Raw genomic sequence first — 16,087 nt, forward strand, 5'->3', positions numbered from 1 at the left:
TAAGGTGGGTTTGTGGCATAGTGGTTAAGACTGAGGCTAAAATGCAGAAGGTCCCAAGTAAGAACCTGACTGGGGGCGCTGGAAATTTCAGTAAATTAGTAGGGTGATTTTCACCCTCCCACACACATCACTGCCTCTGGTACCCAGACCGGAGTGTAAACTAGAATGGGAACTTTGGGGGCCTCTGTTGGTCAAAGTGGTCCCCCACTTTGACATGGAGATCAATCTATAGATATCTATTCGGTTTGTCTGTTCCCCTCCGAGAAGCACAGTGGTTCCCTCTGAGTACTTCAGCTTCTTCCACCATAATAACAGACTTCCTGGTGTCCTAATAAGTAAGTGACACATCTCCATTAATCCTGATAGGGAGTGTACACGGATTCCACTGTACCCTCGCAGCAATGGAGGGTGCTCCATTCACGGAGGGATCTTAGTACATACATACAATGGCAGTCAAATAAGGATACGAGTTGTAGTGAGTAAGCAATTTTTACATCTGCATGTATCCACTTCCTGTTCGCCTATACATTTGTAGTTTGAAATTATACAACAATCATTGTTCAAAGAAAATGTTTGCCAAATTTTACTTGGCTTTAGTGAAAGGAAAGGATCAGTTATGCTCCAGTATAAATGTTATACATATTTGTTTAGGGGCCAGCTGAAGGTCGCCTCCGAGTGCGGGAGTTTCTCGCTGCATTGAAGACCCATTGGTGGCCTTCGGCTGTTGTCTGCTCTATGGTCGTGTTGTTGTCTCTTTGACACATTCCCCATTTCCATTCTCAATTTTACCTCAATCTATTAAATTCAGTGACACAAGTCCAGACCCCGTGAGGTCAATCAGTGTAAATGGCATCATTGAACAATTGTTTAACTTACTGAGACGTAATAACATAAGCAATTTTGACAGTAAAGGAGAAAGTGGTTTTCATCTATGGTTTTACAGGTTAGACATGATCTCTGGTTTCAAGGTATATTTGGATATTTGCCCTTTTCCATAAGTAAGTTGTGATGGCTGATTTCTATTTTTGTAAATAAACATCTATTTTCAAAATTTGGATATCTAAGATAGAATTCTTTGACTTGTTTAACTTTAATGCTTTTATAAAGAAAAAGTTTGTTGTTTTTTTTAAACTGTTTACTTTTTCCCCTAGTACATTGTAGTTCTGAATAAAATTTGCTTGAAATATTCTCATTCCAAAAGAGGGGTGAAAGATACCAGAGGGACAGTCAAACTCATAGATCGAAAATAAACTGACAACGCCATGGCTAAAAAATAAAAAGACAAACAGACAAATAATAGTACACAAGACACATAGAAAACTAAAGACTAAGCAACACGAACCCAACCAAAAAACGGGGGGTGATCTCAGGTGCTCCGGAAGGGTAAGCAGATCCTGCTCCACATGTGGCAGCCGTCGTGTTGCTCATGTTATTACAAATCCGGTAAGTCACATTCGTGGTGAAAAAGGAAGTGGGTTGTAATTACAACATAAGGAACATATCCGATATCATTTGTGAAACCGTTATTCCATAACGGTCAACCAACTCGTAAAATTTACAAAGGGATGATTTCAACCACGTCTTTAAGTTTTAAAACTTCTTTCTTATTATGACAGCAAACTCATTTTTGTATATCAATATTTCTTGTGTTGAATCTTTCAAATTTAAAGTGGACCATTTACATTGTATAAGATCCTTTAGGAGTTCAAATTTACTTTAGGCAATAGAAGGTCCAGGACCTTTGACCAGAAAAATTGAAAGGTCCTCCCTTATTCTTAGAAGGTCCAATTTTATTTCACTTCACATCAAATCTATTGTAAAAAATTTAAGCAAACACATAAGTTTCCTTTCAGTAAAAATACATATTTTAAGATTATTTTTATACTAGATTTATAGATTTTATTCAAAATGCTTTTGGATATTTTTTTAATCTGCAAAATATGAAATTTCCATCAGGTGTAGCTTACTGCTGGTGGGAAAGCCAAGTTCAGCTTTAACCCCTAAATTAAAAGATGTCTTTTTGGTACCTAGAATATATGTACAGCAATTAACATGAACCTTTTCGAAAGGAATCTTGTCCATATATTGGAAATTATTTATAGGTTTGTTTTGGGATTTAAATCTGTTTGTTGCTTTATAATAAGAATGATATTCTGGTTCTCACTATGGCTCATGAAAATCTGTCTGGACTCGTCGTTTTCAAAACTGATGAGACAAAGATGTTTCAAGATTGTAAAATGTTGTATCAACTGAGCACATCTACATCATCATTTTATAAGAAAACTTTAAAAATACTCTTAATTTGATATCATTTCATTGCTCTATTTTGTCACAAGGCCTGACATATGAATTATATAGCAAATGCATGGTCTTTTCCATACCGGTCCAGGTATCATCCCAAGACCCCCATATCAGCATGAGACGTTAGTTGAGGGATGATACCCGGGCCGAAATGGAAAGGGACATATATTAATCTTTTTATCATATACTTTCGACAAATTGTTTTTTTTTCATGAGGCAAGTAACATGTATCAATTTGATGCGAATGTTATAAAATTTCTGGGAACCTATATTCTGTTTTGACGTCATAAAAAAACTGGACAGAAACACATTTTCAACGTCATAAACAAGGCGATTTACAGTGAGTGACTATATATATCCTACCGTAGTCTATAATCGGTCATAATGTTGGTTCGTTCGGATTTTGTTATTGTACTTATCACACGGGAAAACTCCGCATTGACGTCACTACGCTAATGCCAGCGTACAAAATTAGTGCAGAATACATTTTTTCTACTCTTCTAAATAAACAAACATTTCTAAAGATATGTTTTCATTGTTATTTTAAAGTATTGTACAAAAATGCCAATTTTCTAATGGCCGTTTCAAACCTGACTTCCGAATGCCTATAAACATTCCAGAACTTCAGAAATCCCCTCTTCCGGCCTCCATTGCTTTGTTTACATTCCATTTAGCGTCATCAATCTTAATGGCAGACCAAACAGGCCAAGCAAATCGTATTTTTAAGAATTTCAAAATGGCAAGCACCTTACGTCTTACGCGATTTTCCCGCGAAAAAAACCCATCCAAATTGAAAGAAAAACCTTGGGAAACAAACGATAATCATGCCATATTTTGGTTCATGAATATAGAGTAGGTCATTAAAAAACAATATACATATATTTTTCATAAAAAAAAAAATTGGTTCAATATAAAGAGATCGATATTCTGACCATAAGTAAATATTCATATAAAATTCCATTGATATCAAATTTCATGGCTAATAAAGAGATTTCCTATTGAATAAACCCCCAATTTATTGCAAACTATTTCAAAGCAATATCATACAAACAAATAATATAATTGCCTTGTACTAAAAAATCACCTAATTGACAGTAGAGCAATTTGATTGGATATAACGATTCAATGTGTCACTTGGTTTTGAAGCCATTAGAATTTGAATGTAAACAAACCGGGTCAGCTGCTGCAGTATGGAACAACATTGTACATTCAGTGACTGAGAAACAATTATGAGTAACCAAGCTTGACAATACACAGTAATAAAAAAACAAAGTTAAGTCTACAGAAAAATAAAATAAAAAATGGCCTTAAGTGCACGACTTACCACCATCGCGGGATACATATGAATAGACCGTCAATGCAATTTGACTGCTCTAATAGCACAGTTGCAACATTAACAAACCAATCACCCTCTGTCATGCCTTTGTGTGTCAGATATTAGTTGTAAACAGATGACACCAAATTATCGGAAGTAACTTGTGCGAGAGGTACTGTAACAGGTTATTTTCACGAGAGGCCTCTGATATGGGTTATCAGCCTGGATGTGAATTTATGGCTAGTTTACTTCCGCTTGTTACACATATGCAAAAATATCATATTAATGCCAAGTATAAGATAAATAGCAATAAAATGTCATCTTCTTCTCACTGTTGGACTCGCCATGGCCAAAAATGACTAGTCCCTGCACTCGCCTTCAAAAATATTTAGTGAGAAATTTATATTCTGTAACATTATTTATTTTTTCATTGTTGAACCTTACTATTATAGTATATATGGATCCAGTTTTGTAGTTCTTTGCTGGATGATCATTATTTTTTGTTTTCTTAGACCATAACAGTAATTTGATAATATGATAAGGTCATCAGCAAACAAAAGACTTCCTATAGCTATATATCGAAATTTAGTATTCTCAGGGGTTTTGAATTTTTATTGTGAAAATTTTTGACTACATGTATATCATTTATAAATAGCAGCCCAAGGTTATAAAGATTGATCCTTAGCAAATGATGATTACAGACCCACCCATAGGATTTGTAGAACCTCATTAATGATCTAGATATTGAACTTTATCAGCTGATTGCTATTCTCCAGCAGCTGTTTATAGATCAATGAGATAGTAAGATTGATTTCCTGTATTGATCCCTAACCTATTTGTTAAGTGTGAAGTGACCTTCTGATTAACTGTGCAGTCTAACTCTTATGTAGGGTTTTTGTTAGGATTTCCACCAACTCTTACAGACAGGTATGAAGTGATCTATACCTCTAATTATGTTTTTAAGTAGCTCTAAAGTGATGCATGAATTAGTGACATGCTTTTCTTTATAATTCTTTGTTATTTAAATGTATTCTGATTCTTGTTATTGATATCATGCATTGTTTGTCCTGTTTTATCATACTACATATCATACAATCTTTACTCATGTTATAAGTATATTGTTTTCTTAAGTTAGTAAGTAAAAAAAAAGCTTTGTGATGACTTTAAGTTTAAAAACTATTTAAAACATTATCAAATAATTACAAATGATCAAAAAGTGTAAATAAAGACTTTTTACTTTTATACTGAAGTCATAATTTTAATCATGTTAATCATTCTTTTCCTATAATCCCTTTTTTGTCCTGAATCTGTTCTCAATGAAATATCTACAACTAGACATGAAGCAACTTTTGAAATCTTGGGATTTCTTTTAACAATTAACACTAAAAGCTTGTTTACCAAAGTTTTATTACTTATTTGCTTTAATTACTAAATAGATTTAGTTATCAGTACTGACAGTTGTTTGAACTTTTGATAAAGAAGAAAACTTATTTTCAAAAATATACATGCACACTTGGGTATTTTGTTTTTATTTCAAATAAAACTATCTGAAAAGGCAAGATATAAGTAAAGTTATATTTCTTTATCACTTGACAAATTTATCAAACCATGGTAGTATTTCTGGACGAACAGATTGATGCATTAATTATCATGCATTGGTTGTTTGACAAGGTTAAATAACAATAAAAATGTAAGTGTCCCTGACCAGACATGATATATAGATGTTCAACGTCTACATGTACTTTCGTGATAACCATCACAGATAGGTGTAGGTAAGACACTCTCAGGTTTTATATCTATATAACAGAAAGTATAGGTTGGTACAAGTAAAGTCAAAGGTAATTTGTAAAGTATAGTTCTAAAGGAAGATTTTACATCTTTTTTCATATTTTGTTTTTAAAAGTTTGAATTTAAAACTAAAAAAATATAACATTTTAGCAAAAGTCATTGACTATGTTCATTAGGTAATTTCTTTAATTTTTGATATCTGACTTTTAAAAATATACTGTGATATTGGTTGGTGTAAAATATTAATCTGTGTTTGGACTGATTGGATGTTGCAATATACAAATATGGATGTCAGTTACATATTGATTTAGGAATTGATTTATTTCCATGAAGAAAACTCAGATTTCTGTCTGTAACATATTCTGATAACAATGTTTTATTAACATACCAAGTGCTTATGGTGTGCAATGTTTTTTTAACAATTCACATTGACTAAAAGTCAGAATGAGCCATTGTCATCAATTGATGTCCATTGTCTTTCAATTAACTTTTTCAAAAAATATTTCTGTTAGCACTGGGCAAACTTGAAGCAGACTATATATAATTGTGGGGGAGGGTTGAACGCTCTTATTCCACATCAGATACCTTCAGTGGCTAACCTTGTATGAGACAGCAATCCAACATAATAAAAATATTTGAAATAGCATGCTTTTTACATAACTAAACTTGAATGTCCCTAAGTCTTGTTAAATTTTATTAAAATAACTGCTTACACTGTACATGATGTATTTTGACTGATTCCACAATATTAATGTCAGTGTGGATATCAGACAACCACATTTTTCTCTTGGGAATGGAAACTTAACAGCTTTTAGCCCTGTTGTTGGTATGATACAAGTGTAGGGTTAACTAAAATATTCTTATTGTGATTGACTATTTTGTTAAGATATATTGATTCAACTGAACAGATAGTCAAAATCAAAATGACTTGGTTGAAAAATTCCATCAAAATGACTGTTTTAAAGTAATTTGTTCTAAATATTGTTGAAATTGTTATAATGAAACTATTAATGTGTTCAGAAAAAAAAAACTGAAATTTATTTGAGACGAGTTAAAAATTTGAGAAAAAATAATGTAGGTGAGCCAATCTTTGGTAGTGTTATCAATAGATATGTAGATTACATATTGTTAACTTTTCTGTTAAAGTATCTGCTATTGATTGCATTTCTTCAGTAATTATTACAGAAAAAATATTAGAATTACAAGCTCTTCAAATGCATAAAATTTATATAGCATATATAGTGTCGTTTTCATTTTTTTTTAAGAAGTTTTTCTATCCAAGTCATAATGTTTTCAAAGTAGTGTTCCTGATGTTGACTGCTATCATTATAATTGAATAGTTGGACATTTTGATCACACTGCACTTGCTTCATTCTTATAACTTTTCACTAGCAATGGGCTAAAACTTTTGACAAGTTGATTGCAACTACAAGGAAAAATTGATTTTAGCCAATTGGCAATGTTGGTACATGTATTGTGAAAAGACAAAGCAATTTGGATATAAACAGTAATAATTAATGGTGGGGCCTTCAGTGTATATTTTGCCTTTATTTTTGTCTCACCTGCGTCAAAAGATCTTCAATTCTCAATTTTAAGTTTTCTGCTTAAGTTAGTTTGATAAAAACTACTTATGATCTATAGTTCAATGATATTTTGTATAAAGTTACATTACGATCAGTTCATACCAATTTTCAATGTTAAGATTTCTGCTTCAGTTAATATGAAAGGAACAACTTTTGATAGATCAATGATACTTTCTATAAAGTTGCATTACTAATAGTACATATCAATTTGACAACTATTTTGAGGCCCTGCCCCCTAGGTCATGGTCCAGTGACTTTGATTTAATTAGCAATTTTCAATAATAACAAGTTTTCTGCTTAAGTTAGTTTAATAGGAACTCCTTACAGTAGACAACAATATTTTCTATAAAGTTACATTACTGTCTGAACATCTCAGTTTGTTGACCATTTCGAGGACCTGCCCACTAGTTCATGGTCCAGCGACTTTGATTTAATTATCAATGTTGCTGTCCATCAGATTGTCTTTTTCTGAATTTTATGCTGACAGACCAGAAATATTTCTGTGTCAACAGTTTATTTATACTACTTCCAAGAATAAATCAAGTATATCTCAATATTCTATTTAAATGTTATACAAATGCTGTATAATAGTACAGTTGATACCAGGAACTGTAAAACATTTTAAGTTGAGTTTTGAATTTGAAATATATCTTTTTTGAGGTGGTTTAACTAACAAGCCCATTATTTTACAGCAGTAAAGTATGTCTGCCAAAGCTATTAGTGAAGCCAAGGGGAAGGACCTACTCAACAAATTCCTGAATGGATCAGTTAAGAACAAGTTTGCTATAGTTAAAGAAGATACTGACATCGAATCCCTGAAATCACAACATTCATGGCTAGAATCAGAGGTCTGTGGATATTTATGTCTAAAGTGTTTTTATACGTATTGAACTTTTGAGTAGAAAAAACATTTATAAAAGTACAGTTTTACTACATTTAAAATCAAAAACAATGTTATAACATGAACATTCTCTGTCTGTTTACTTGTGTATTTTGAAATTGTTATATTTTTACAGATGAACTGTAAAAGTTCACAGTCATACAGAATTTGAATATTAAAATATACTAAGTGAACATCAAGTAGCAGGGGCAGATATTAACACTTCCGAAAGTAATTTTTTTTTTTTTCTCTCACTTTGTTAATAACAGACATACAAAATGTAAAAAAATAATCACTGCCATTATCATCTCCAATTGTATAATTTTGAATGATGACAACATACCATTTATGTAAGCAGATGAAATCTACCACAGGGCATGTTACTCAATGCAAATTAAGTTGGTGGTTACCTTTCTATCATTAAATTTTAATTAACATGATAAATTGTAGTGATTTGTATTTGTGACTTTGTCATGAATGGCTGGAAAGCTTACATAAATTTGTTGCATAAGACTATACTGTCATATTGTATAATAGTGGCAAAATATGTAAAGGAATCTCCAGCATTTGCAAACTAAGTTTTTTGCAATTAGCTTAAACAAAACACATGGACCTCCACTTTTCTCTATAAATATTGTTTTGTCAGAATTGCATCAATAGTGATTTTTCTTCTTGTATACATGTATATTTAGAAACAAGAAAGTAGTCTACTGTTTTCTGTCACCTATAACTGCATAATCTCATAATAATAATTTGGATTTAATGTCAGTTGGGTAATTATGGGTTTATAATCAAAGAAACACTTCACAAAATTCTCATGAAATTATCTTTTTTCCTTTGAAAAAATCTTTTGTATTATAAAATCAAAATTTATGTTTCATTGTACTTCTAACACCAAAATAAAACTGAAATGTCTCCAATAAAAAATTATGTCATGACCGTATATTTATTCAAATGTGCATTCATACATGCAATATATTTATATATATATTTTCAAATTGACTCTGTGTCAAAAATTCTTGAAGAATAAATGTAGCATTTCTTTTGTATAATAATGTGTATGCCCTTAAGTAGGTCACTTTAAAACAGAAGGTCATTTAAAGAACCAAGAAAATACTAGCTTTTCTTTGATTGTTTTGTATTTTAAGACATTGTTGACACATCCTGATATCAGATTATTTGTGAGGGATCAGATTGCTTTTTGATTTATTTGTATTTCATTAGTACAAATATTTTCAAAGAAAAAATACTAACCAGAAAACAGATATTTTGTTTTAGCAATTTTGTTTACATTTTTGTCTCGCCTTGTCGGAGTCAAAAAGCGAGACATTGGTATGCTGTTTTCCGGTGGCAGCGTCAACAATGTATTAGTTTGTGATAAGGATTAGGTCAGTTTATGGTGAACCACTAGTGGTAGGTCAATGATATTTGGTATGCAGTTATATTAGCATTGTCACATCTCATTTCCATGTAGATTATTTGGCCCCGCCCCTTCAGTCATGGTCTATTGACTTTTGACTTTTGCTTAGTTTACATGAATTAGTTTGTGATTAGGTTAGTTTATGGGGAACCACTAGTGGTAGGTCAATGTTAATTGGTATGCAGTTGTATTAGCATTAGCCCATCTCATTTCCTTGGAGAATATATTGCCCTGCCCCCTCAGTCATGGTCTATTGACTTAACTTTTTGCTTAGTAAATACATGTATTAGTTTGTGATTAGATCAATTTAAGATGAACCGCTAATGTTAAGTCAATGATATTAGGTATATAAATTAATTGGAATTTGCAAGTCTCATTTCCATGGAGATTATATAGCCCCACCCCCTCATTATGGTTCATTGACTTTGAAACTTTTACATAGTTTACAAGTTAATGTTTGTGTTTAGGTTTGTTTAAAGGGAACAACTTTTGATGGTATTTGGTATGCAGTTGTATTAGCATTGGCACATCTCATTTCCATGGAGATTGTTAAGCCATGTACCTTCAGTCATGGTTCATTGACTTTCAATATTTGCATAACTTACATGTTAAAGTATTGCTATTTTAATTTCAACATTTGCATTATCAAAATTACAAAAAGGGGAGACATATCTCTGTGTTAACAGTTTATTATTTATTATCATTATTATAATGTGTTTTTGTGATAAAGGAAAAATAACTTTTTCAGAAACTTGTATGTAAACCAGATCAATTGATAAAGAGAAGAGGGAAGCTTGGTTTGATTAAAGCAGGAGCTGATTTCAACGCAATCAAAGAATGGTTAGGAAACAAACTAGGCAAAGAATTTCATGTAAGGCAACAAGCTAGGCAAAGAATTTCATGTAAGGCAACAAGCTAGGTAATGAATTTCATGTAAGGCAACAAGCTAGGCAAAGAATTTCATGTAAGGCAACAAGCTAGGCAAAGAATTTCATGTAAGGCAACAAGCTAGGCAAAGAATTTCATGTAAGGCAACAAGCTAGGCAAAGAATTTCATGTAAGGCAACAAGCTAGGTAATGAATTTCATGTAAGGCAACAAGCTAGGCAAAGAATTTCATGTAAGGCAACAAGCTAGGCAAAGAATTTCATGTAAGGCAACAAGCTAGGCAAAGAATTTCATGTAAGGCAACAAGCTAGGCAAAGAATTTCATGTAAGGCAACAAGCTAGGTAATGAATTTCATGTAAGGCAACAAGCTTGGCAAAGAATTTCATGTAAGGTAACAAGCTAGGCAAATAATTTCATGTAAGGCAACAAGCTAGGCAAAGAATTTCATGTAAGGCAACAAGCTAGGCATAGAATTTCATGTAAGGCAACAAGCTAGGCAAAGAATTTCATGTAAGGCAACAAGCTAGGCAAAGAATTTCATGTAAGGCAACAAGCTAGGCAAAGAATTTCATGTAAGGCAAAAACATTACAAATATTACATTAGACTAGCATGTCTTCAGTTCTAATGCTATTTGTAGTATTTTCATATTGTTTAAAGCAAAGCATATACTGTAAATTCAGAAATTATTGCAAGGTTTTTATTAGTGCTAATAATGCGACTGGTTTATAATCGCAATAATAAGAATTACGGTTTATCGGGATTCACGCTTCAGACAGCTGACGACTAGTCCCAGTTTACTGGGATTGGAATACCTCTTGTACATTTCACGCTAAAACACATTGCAAACACAAGTTATCTTTCTTTGTTTAATACACGGATGAAAGTGTAAACATGGCGCTTCAATTTGTTGAAAACTGTGTCAAAATCAGATGAAATTTACAGATTTTACTAGAATTTGAAATAAGGAAACATTTTTTTGAAAGAATATGGAAGAATTGAAGTCAGACTAGTATACTTTTTTGACATAATGCCATTTTATGTACAAAAACACTTGGAATGGACATCGTTCGGTGTAAGGAATTTGTACAACCTCGTTAAATTTTTCAAACTTTTGCCGTTTTGGCTAAAAAAATTACGATTTTGGGTCAAAAAGTTGAAATTTGAGAATTTCATCTGTTTAATGCCGAAAATTTGCAAATTTTGATTTTTTTATGATGAAAAAATTATCAAAACATGAACAAAACTGTGCACATGGTGTAAGTGAATAAAATAAAGACATAACATAAGTACAGACAAGTTTTTATTGATATTCAATATGAAGATCTCCCTCGTGTCATAATAGCCAGGGAAGCCATCGTCTTAGAGTAGCTTTATGAAAATACATTTGTTTAAGTCTTCCCATGGCAATAAAAATAGATTTCACAGGGTATATGGAGAAGTTAATCCCCTTTAAATAGGAAAGAAATGAAACTTGAAAAATATATTTCATACCACATTAGGTTATGCTTCTCTTATTTTACAATTATAATTTCAACAGTTTCCCAACAGAACTCAGTTTTTATTTTGGAATGATGAAAATTGACTTTCCACCTATGTTTATAAAATCAAGTGGATTTCCGACACGTTTAGGGATTTTTTTCTTGAAAAGGCCTTATGCGCATAAATTCATATAAGAATTTAGTAAGAGACTTTCCCTTTTGTAATACTTAAGTGTGTATACTTTAAACATAAAAAATGGTTATTTTAAGGGTTGTTTAAGGTATTCCTTACATTTAAAGGAACTGCTTTATTAGTCTTGTGGTAGAGCACCACTCCAAATGGGGGAGGTGGTGGGTTTGATACCTGGCCTGATCAAATCAAAGACTTAAAAATTGGTATATGCTGCCTTCACTAAGTACCAGTAAAAGCAAAGACTGGTCAGCTTTGATCAGAATAATGAGTCCTGGTAGGGTGACATGTCTGACTCTGGTCTAATATCTTGGGAACTAGCACATTTACATTCATATCACATTAACATGTTCCTTTCGTAAATATGCATTTAATCTGCCACTGGACATAAACAGCCATCCACCAATCATATATTTAAAGGGAGGTAAACTAAAATCCATAACTGATAACATTTTATACTTTAATTGATTGTTGATCATTGGAAATTATCATAGCATAATTATAGATTATAACATGACCAAGAATCCCATATCGGCCCAAGGCAAAAGCTGATGGCTCATATAGATCCAGGGATGATAAAAGGGCCAATATAGAAAAGGACATGCAGATTTACATCAATGAGACAGCAGCTAAATAAAACAAACCCCAAAAGACATCTACATTATACAGACTTCAACATTTAAGTCTAGAATATTTATGTTGAGTATGTGTAATTTGTGGAGCATGTGTTTTCTGTGTTTGAATGATTAGTTGCCACTTATGGTATTGATTAAACAGATTGATTTAAATATTATATAAGAACATCAATTTGTTTAAATAATGGTTTAATGACTAACTGAAGAGATGTCAACTTCTTTCCTTGTTTGATTCTCTCACAACTGACATTGATTTCTATACATGATCAATTCAGAAGCTGGAATTTAAATATTACACACTTGAGTCCATTTCACAGCACCTGTCTAATCCTCCTTATTTCCAGTTTTTTTTTTTGTAATACAAAGGTTTGATTTTTATAATATATTGTAATATAATGGTTATATTTAATAAGAAATTTATGTCAAAGATACAAATAGGTTGTGTTGTTCCTAAGAAAAATTGGCATTTTATCTAGGTTCATTATTTTATGATTATAATTCAAGATCAGTCAAATGTTTTTAAGAGTTTGAGTTTCACTTTTGCATGCTCATACTGTAGTTAAAGGGTTCAATGCATCTTAGATATAATAGTATTTGGTCAACAAATTATATACCTTCAGAAAAAATAAATCTTGTTAAGATTGATATCGCCAAATGGAATTCACTTTTATCATTAATGGCTGCCGTGGTTTTAGTTGTTCAGTACCAAACATATTTTGTTTCATGTCTAGGTTCTTATGAGTTCCTTGAGATGTAAAAAAATAAAGAATTTATGGTTTGAAAGTGAAAAAAGGAAAGTAAATTAGAAAATTTTGAATAGTGTTGTTGTTTCTGTGATTTTTTACAGTTTTAAATATACAAATTATATTGGATTTTCCTTTTTATTCAAAATAAAAACAACTATTAAGGATTGTAACAAGATTTGAAGCAGTGAAGGAAAAGTAAAGTGTATTGATTAATCCTGTAACGACTAGTATAGAACTTATCAGACATTCCCATTACAGCTAACTTAAGTGACAAACCTACAGACATTGATCCAGTTAATGAAGCCAAAGATTTGTTCCTTTCTTCCAAAAATCTATAATTGGTTCAATATAAAATTAAAGACATATTTTACATTTCCGATACAAGCAGTTAGGTTTGTTTCTGATACCATTGATTTTGCACCATACTGGTTATTACAGTTTAACAAGGATGATTTATATGCTTAAGTTTTGTTTGTAATTACTGGACCAGAGACATAAGATTAAAGTTCACATCATCTTCAACTTATCTTTCTAGAATATTGGTTGGCATCTTAACAGCAATTTTTAATTACACTGAGATTTCTTAAGGCCTTACATGTAATGAAATTAATGTTTGATATTTCACAATATCATTGGTTTTCACAAAAATTAAGTACTTTTCTATAATTTAAGCATTAGATCAATCAAAGTAAGGTTACTGTACATAATGATTGTAAAAGTAACATAGTTGCTAACTTATGTCATTTTGTCTCTGGTGGAGATCATACAACATCGTCTTATTTTCATACAAAATAAGAATACCTAATGTACACAAGTCTTTAAACAATTAAGAAAACCTAATGTACACAAGTCTTTAAACAATTAAGATACATAATGTACACAAGTCTTTAAACAATTAAGATACATAATGTACACCAAGTCTTTAAACAATTAAGATACATAATGTACACAAGTCTTTAAACAATTAAGATACATAATGTACACCAAATATAACACCTACCTAGTTATGCACCTAAAACTTATATTTTTAACGGAATAGTTTGTCTTTCATTCCCCACAGCAAAACATTGTCTTTTCCATTTCTACATTTGGATGTCGGTCAGTGTGGAATTTCTTAGTACTTACGATTATAAAATGAGGCTTAATAGCATTGCTTTTGAAAGCTTTGTGTGATTGGGTACCGTAAATTTCAAAATGATTTTCTGTGTACATTTATTGTACAATATTCATTGATCAAGAATACACAATAATGTACACACAAAAAATGACCCATATACTCAACTTTATATGTGAGAGTGTGGGATATGTGAGCTGGCTGACTAAAGGTTCTTAAATTATCATGTTGTAAGGTTCAATACTTTAAGGAGACTCAGCTGCTGCATAGTACATGTATCATTCTTGTTCATTATCAGTTTTGTCTTGTATATAGAAAAATAAGTTTATATTTCATTTTGTAATTTTAATTTAATTTTTCTTTATAGATAGGAGCATGCAAAGGAAGGCTAAAGAACTTCATCATAGAACCATTTGTACAACATCAACAGGTAAAAATGTCACCATTTGTACAACATCAACAGGTAAAAATGTCACCATTTGTACAACATCAACAGGTAAAAATGTCACCTAATAAATTGCCAACATCAATTATAATATTTCTGTGAATATTTCTGTTTTTCAGTAAACATGCTAATATGCAACCATAACAAAAATATTTCCTTTGCAAAAAATATTTACATTTTCAGTTGTTCAAATACACTACAATGTTTTCATATTCTGTAGACATACATATTTTACACTTGTGGCAAGAACACAGGGCGAAACGTGTTACATAAAGAAACACAGGTGTGAGAAAGCTTGTGTTAAATGTATGGCATTCTTACCCTTGTATTGGGAAGGCTTAATTTTGTCTGCTCAAAGAACTTCAGACTGGTAGTAATATTCTAGCAAATAGGTTCAGATTAAACTTGCTGAATAAATTACATTGTCAAATGAAAATAGACATTGCAATCAATGGCACATTAGACTATAATACCACTATGTGTGTATTTGTTATAGCAGAGTTTGAAACCTTATAATTTTTTAGGGTTTTATTCTAAAAGTGTATTAAGACTTATGTTCCTGTTTTTTTAATGTATTTGAATGTATTTTATAGCAGTGCCTCTATATATTTTATAGCAGATTTTGCCGTGAATAGGTCATAGTCGTATATACGTTAACCCTTGGTCTTCCTCACTTAAAACATGCCATGTGGCTTTAAAGGCTCCATTATTGAGCATCAGATACTTGAACTGTATCTTATTTACCTGTGTTTTACAGAATGAAGAGTTCTATATATGTATCTATTCCCACCGTACAGCAGACACCATTTTATTTCACCACGAAGGAGGAATTGATATTGGTGATGTTGATGCCAAGGTGAGTGGTACTAAAATTAGGTAAGAAAAATATTAAAAACTGTCATGGCTTATCACTTATTTCAGTGGAAATTAGATCATGTTGAGATTAAAGAAAAATTCAAGGTCATTCATAATTCCAAGACAAGTAAATCTCTCAGATTAATGTGAACAAAAGGAGATGAGGTTTAAAGGTCAATAGGATAGCAAACCGATAACACAGAAAACCACACGATATTAAATATGAGCATGATTGTTTAACACAGTATATATGCAAAAGAGCTTTAAGGTACGATTGAGCATGAATAATCTGACTGCACACAAAAAAGATTTCATATTAATGTACAGGTATGCATGATTGTATGAGAAAATAAAGCATACCAAAGATTATGTAGAAAGTTTAACTTAAGAGCTTTATTAGGAGAATGTTAAGTTAACTTTGAGAGCTTTCATGAGAGATATTTTTACA

The 16,087-nt window shown here is 31.6% G+C and overlaps 1 protein-coding gene across 2 annotated transcripts in view; it reads left to right on the forward strand.

Annotated features, from left to right (window-relative positions):
* LOC127731181 (ATP-citrate synthase-like) overlaps window positions 1-16,087 on the forward strand; it is a 52,557-nt gene that overhangs the window by 1,983 nt on the left and 34,487 nt on the right. For both annotated transcript variants that reach the window (XM_052240126.1, XM_052240125.1), the window contains exons 2-5: window positions 7,680-7,835; window positions 10,036-10,158; window positions 14,707-14,769; window positions 15,542-15,640. In XM_052240126.1, the coding sequence (XP_052096086.1) occupies window positions 7,689-7,835; window positions 10,036-10,158; window positions 14,707-14,769; window positions 15,542-15,640 (432 nt within the window). In that variant the 5' untranslated portion in view covers window positions 7,680-7,688. The remainder of the gene's footprint in view (window positions 1-7,679; window positions 7,836-10,035; window positions 10,159-14,706; window positions 14,770-15,541; window positions 15,641-16,087) is intronic.

This window comes from Mytilus californianus, unplaced genomic scaffold (assembly GCF_021869535.1).
Source record: "Mytilus californianus isolate M0D057914Y unplaced genomic scaffold, xbMytCali1.0.p SCAF_2, whole genome shotgun sequence".
Lineage (NCBI taxonomy): Eukaryota > Metazoa > Mollusca > Bivalvia > Mytilida > Mytilidae > Mytilus > Mytilus californianus.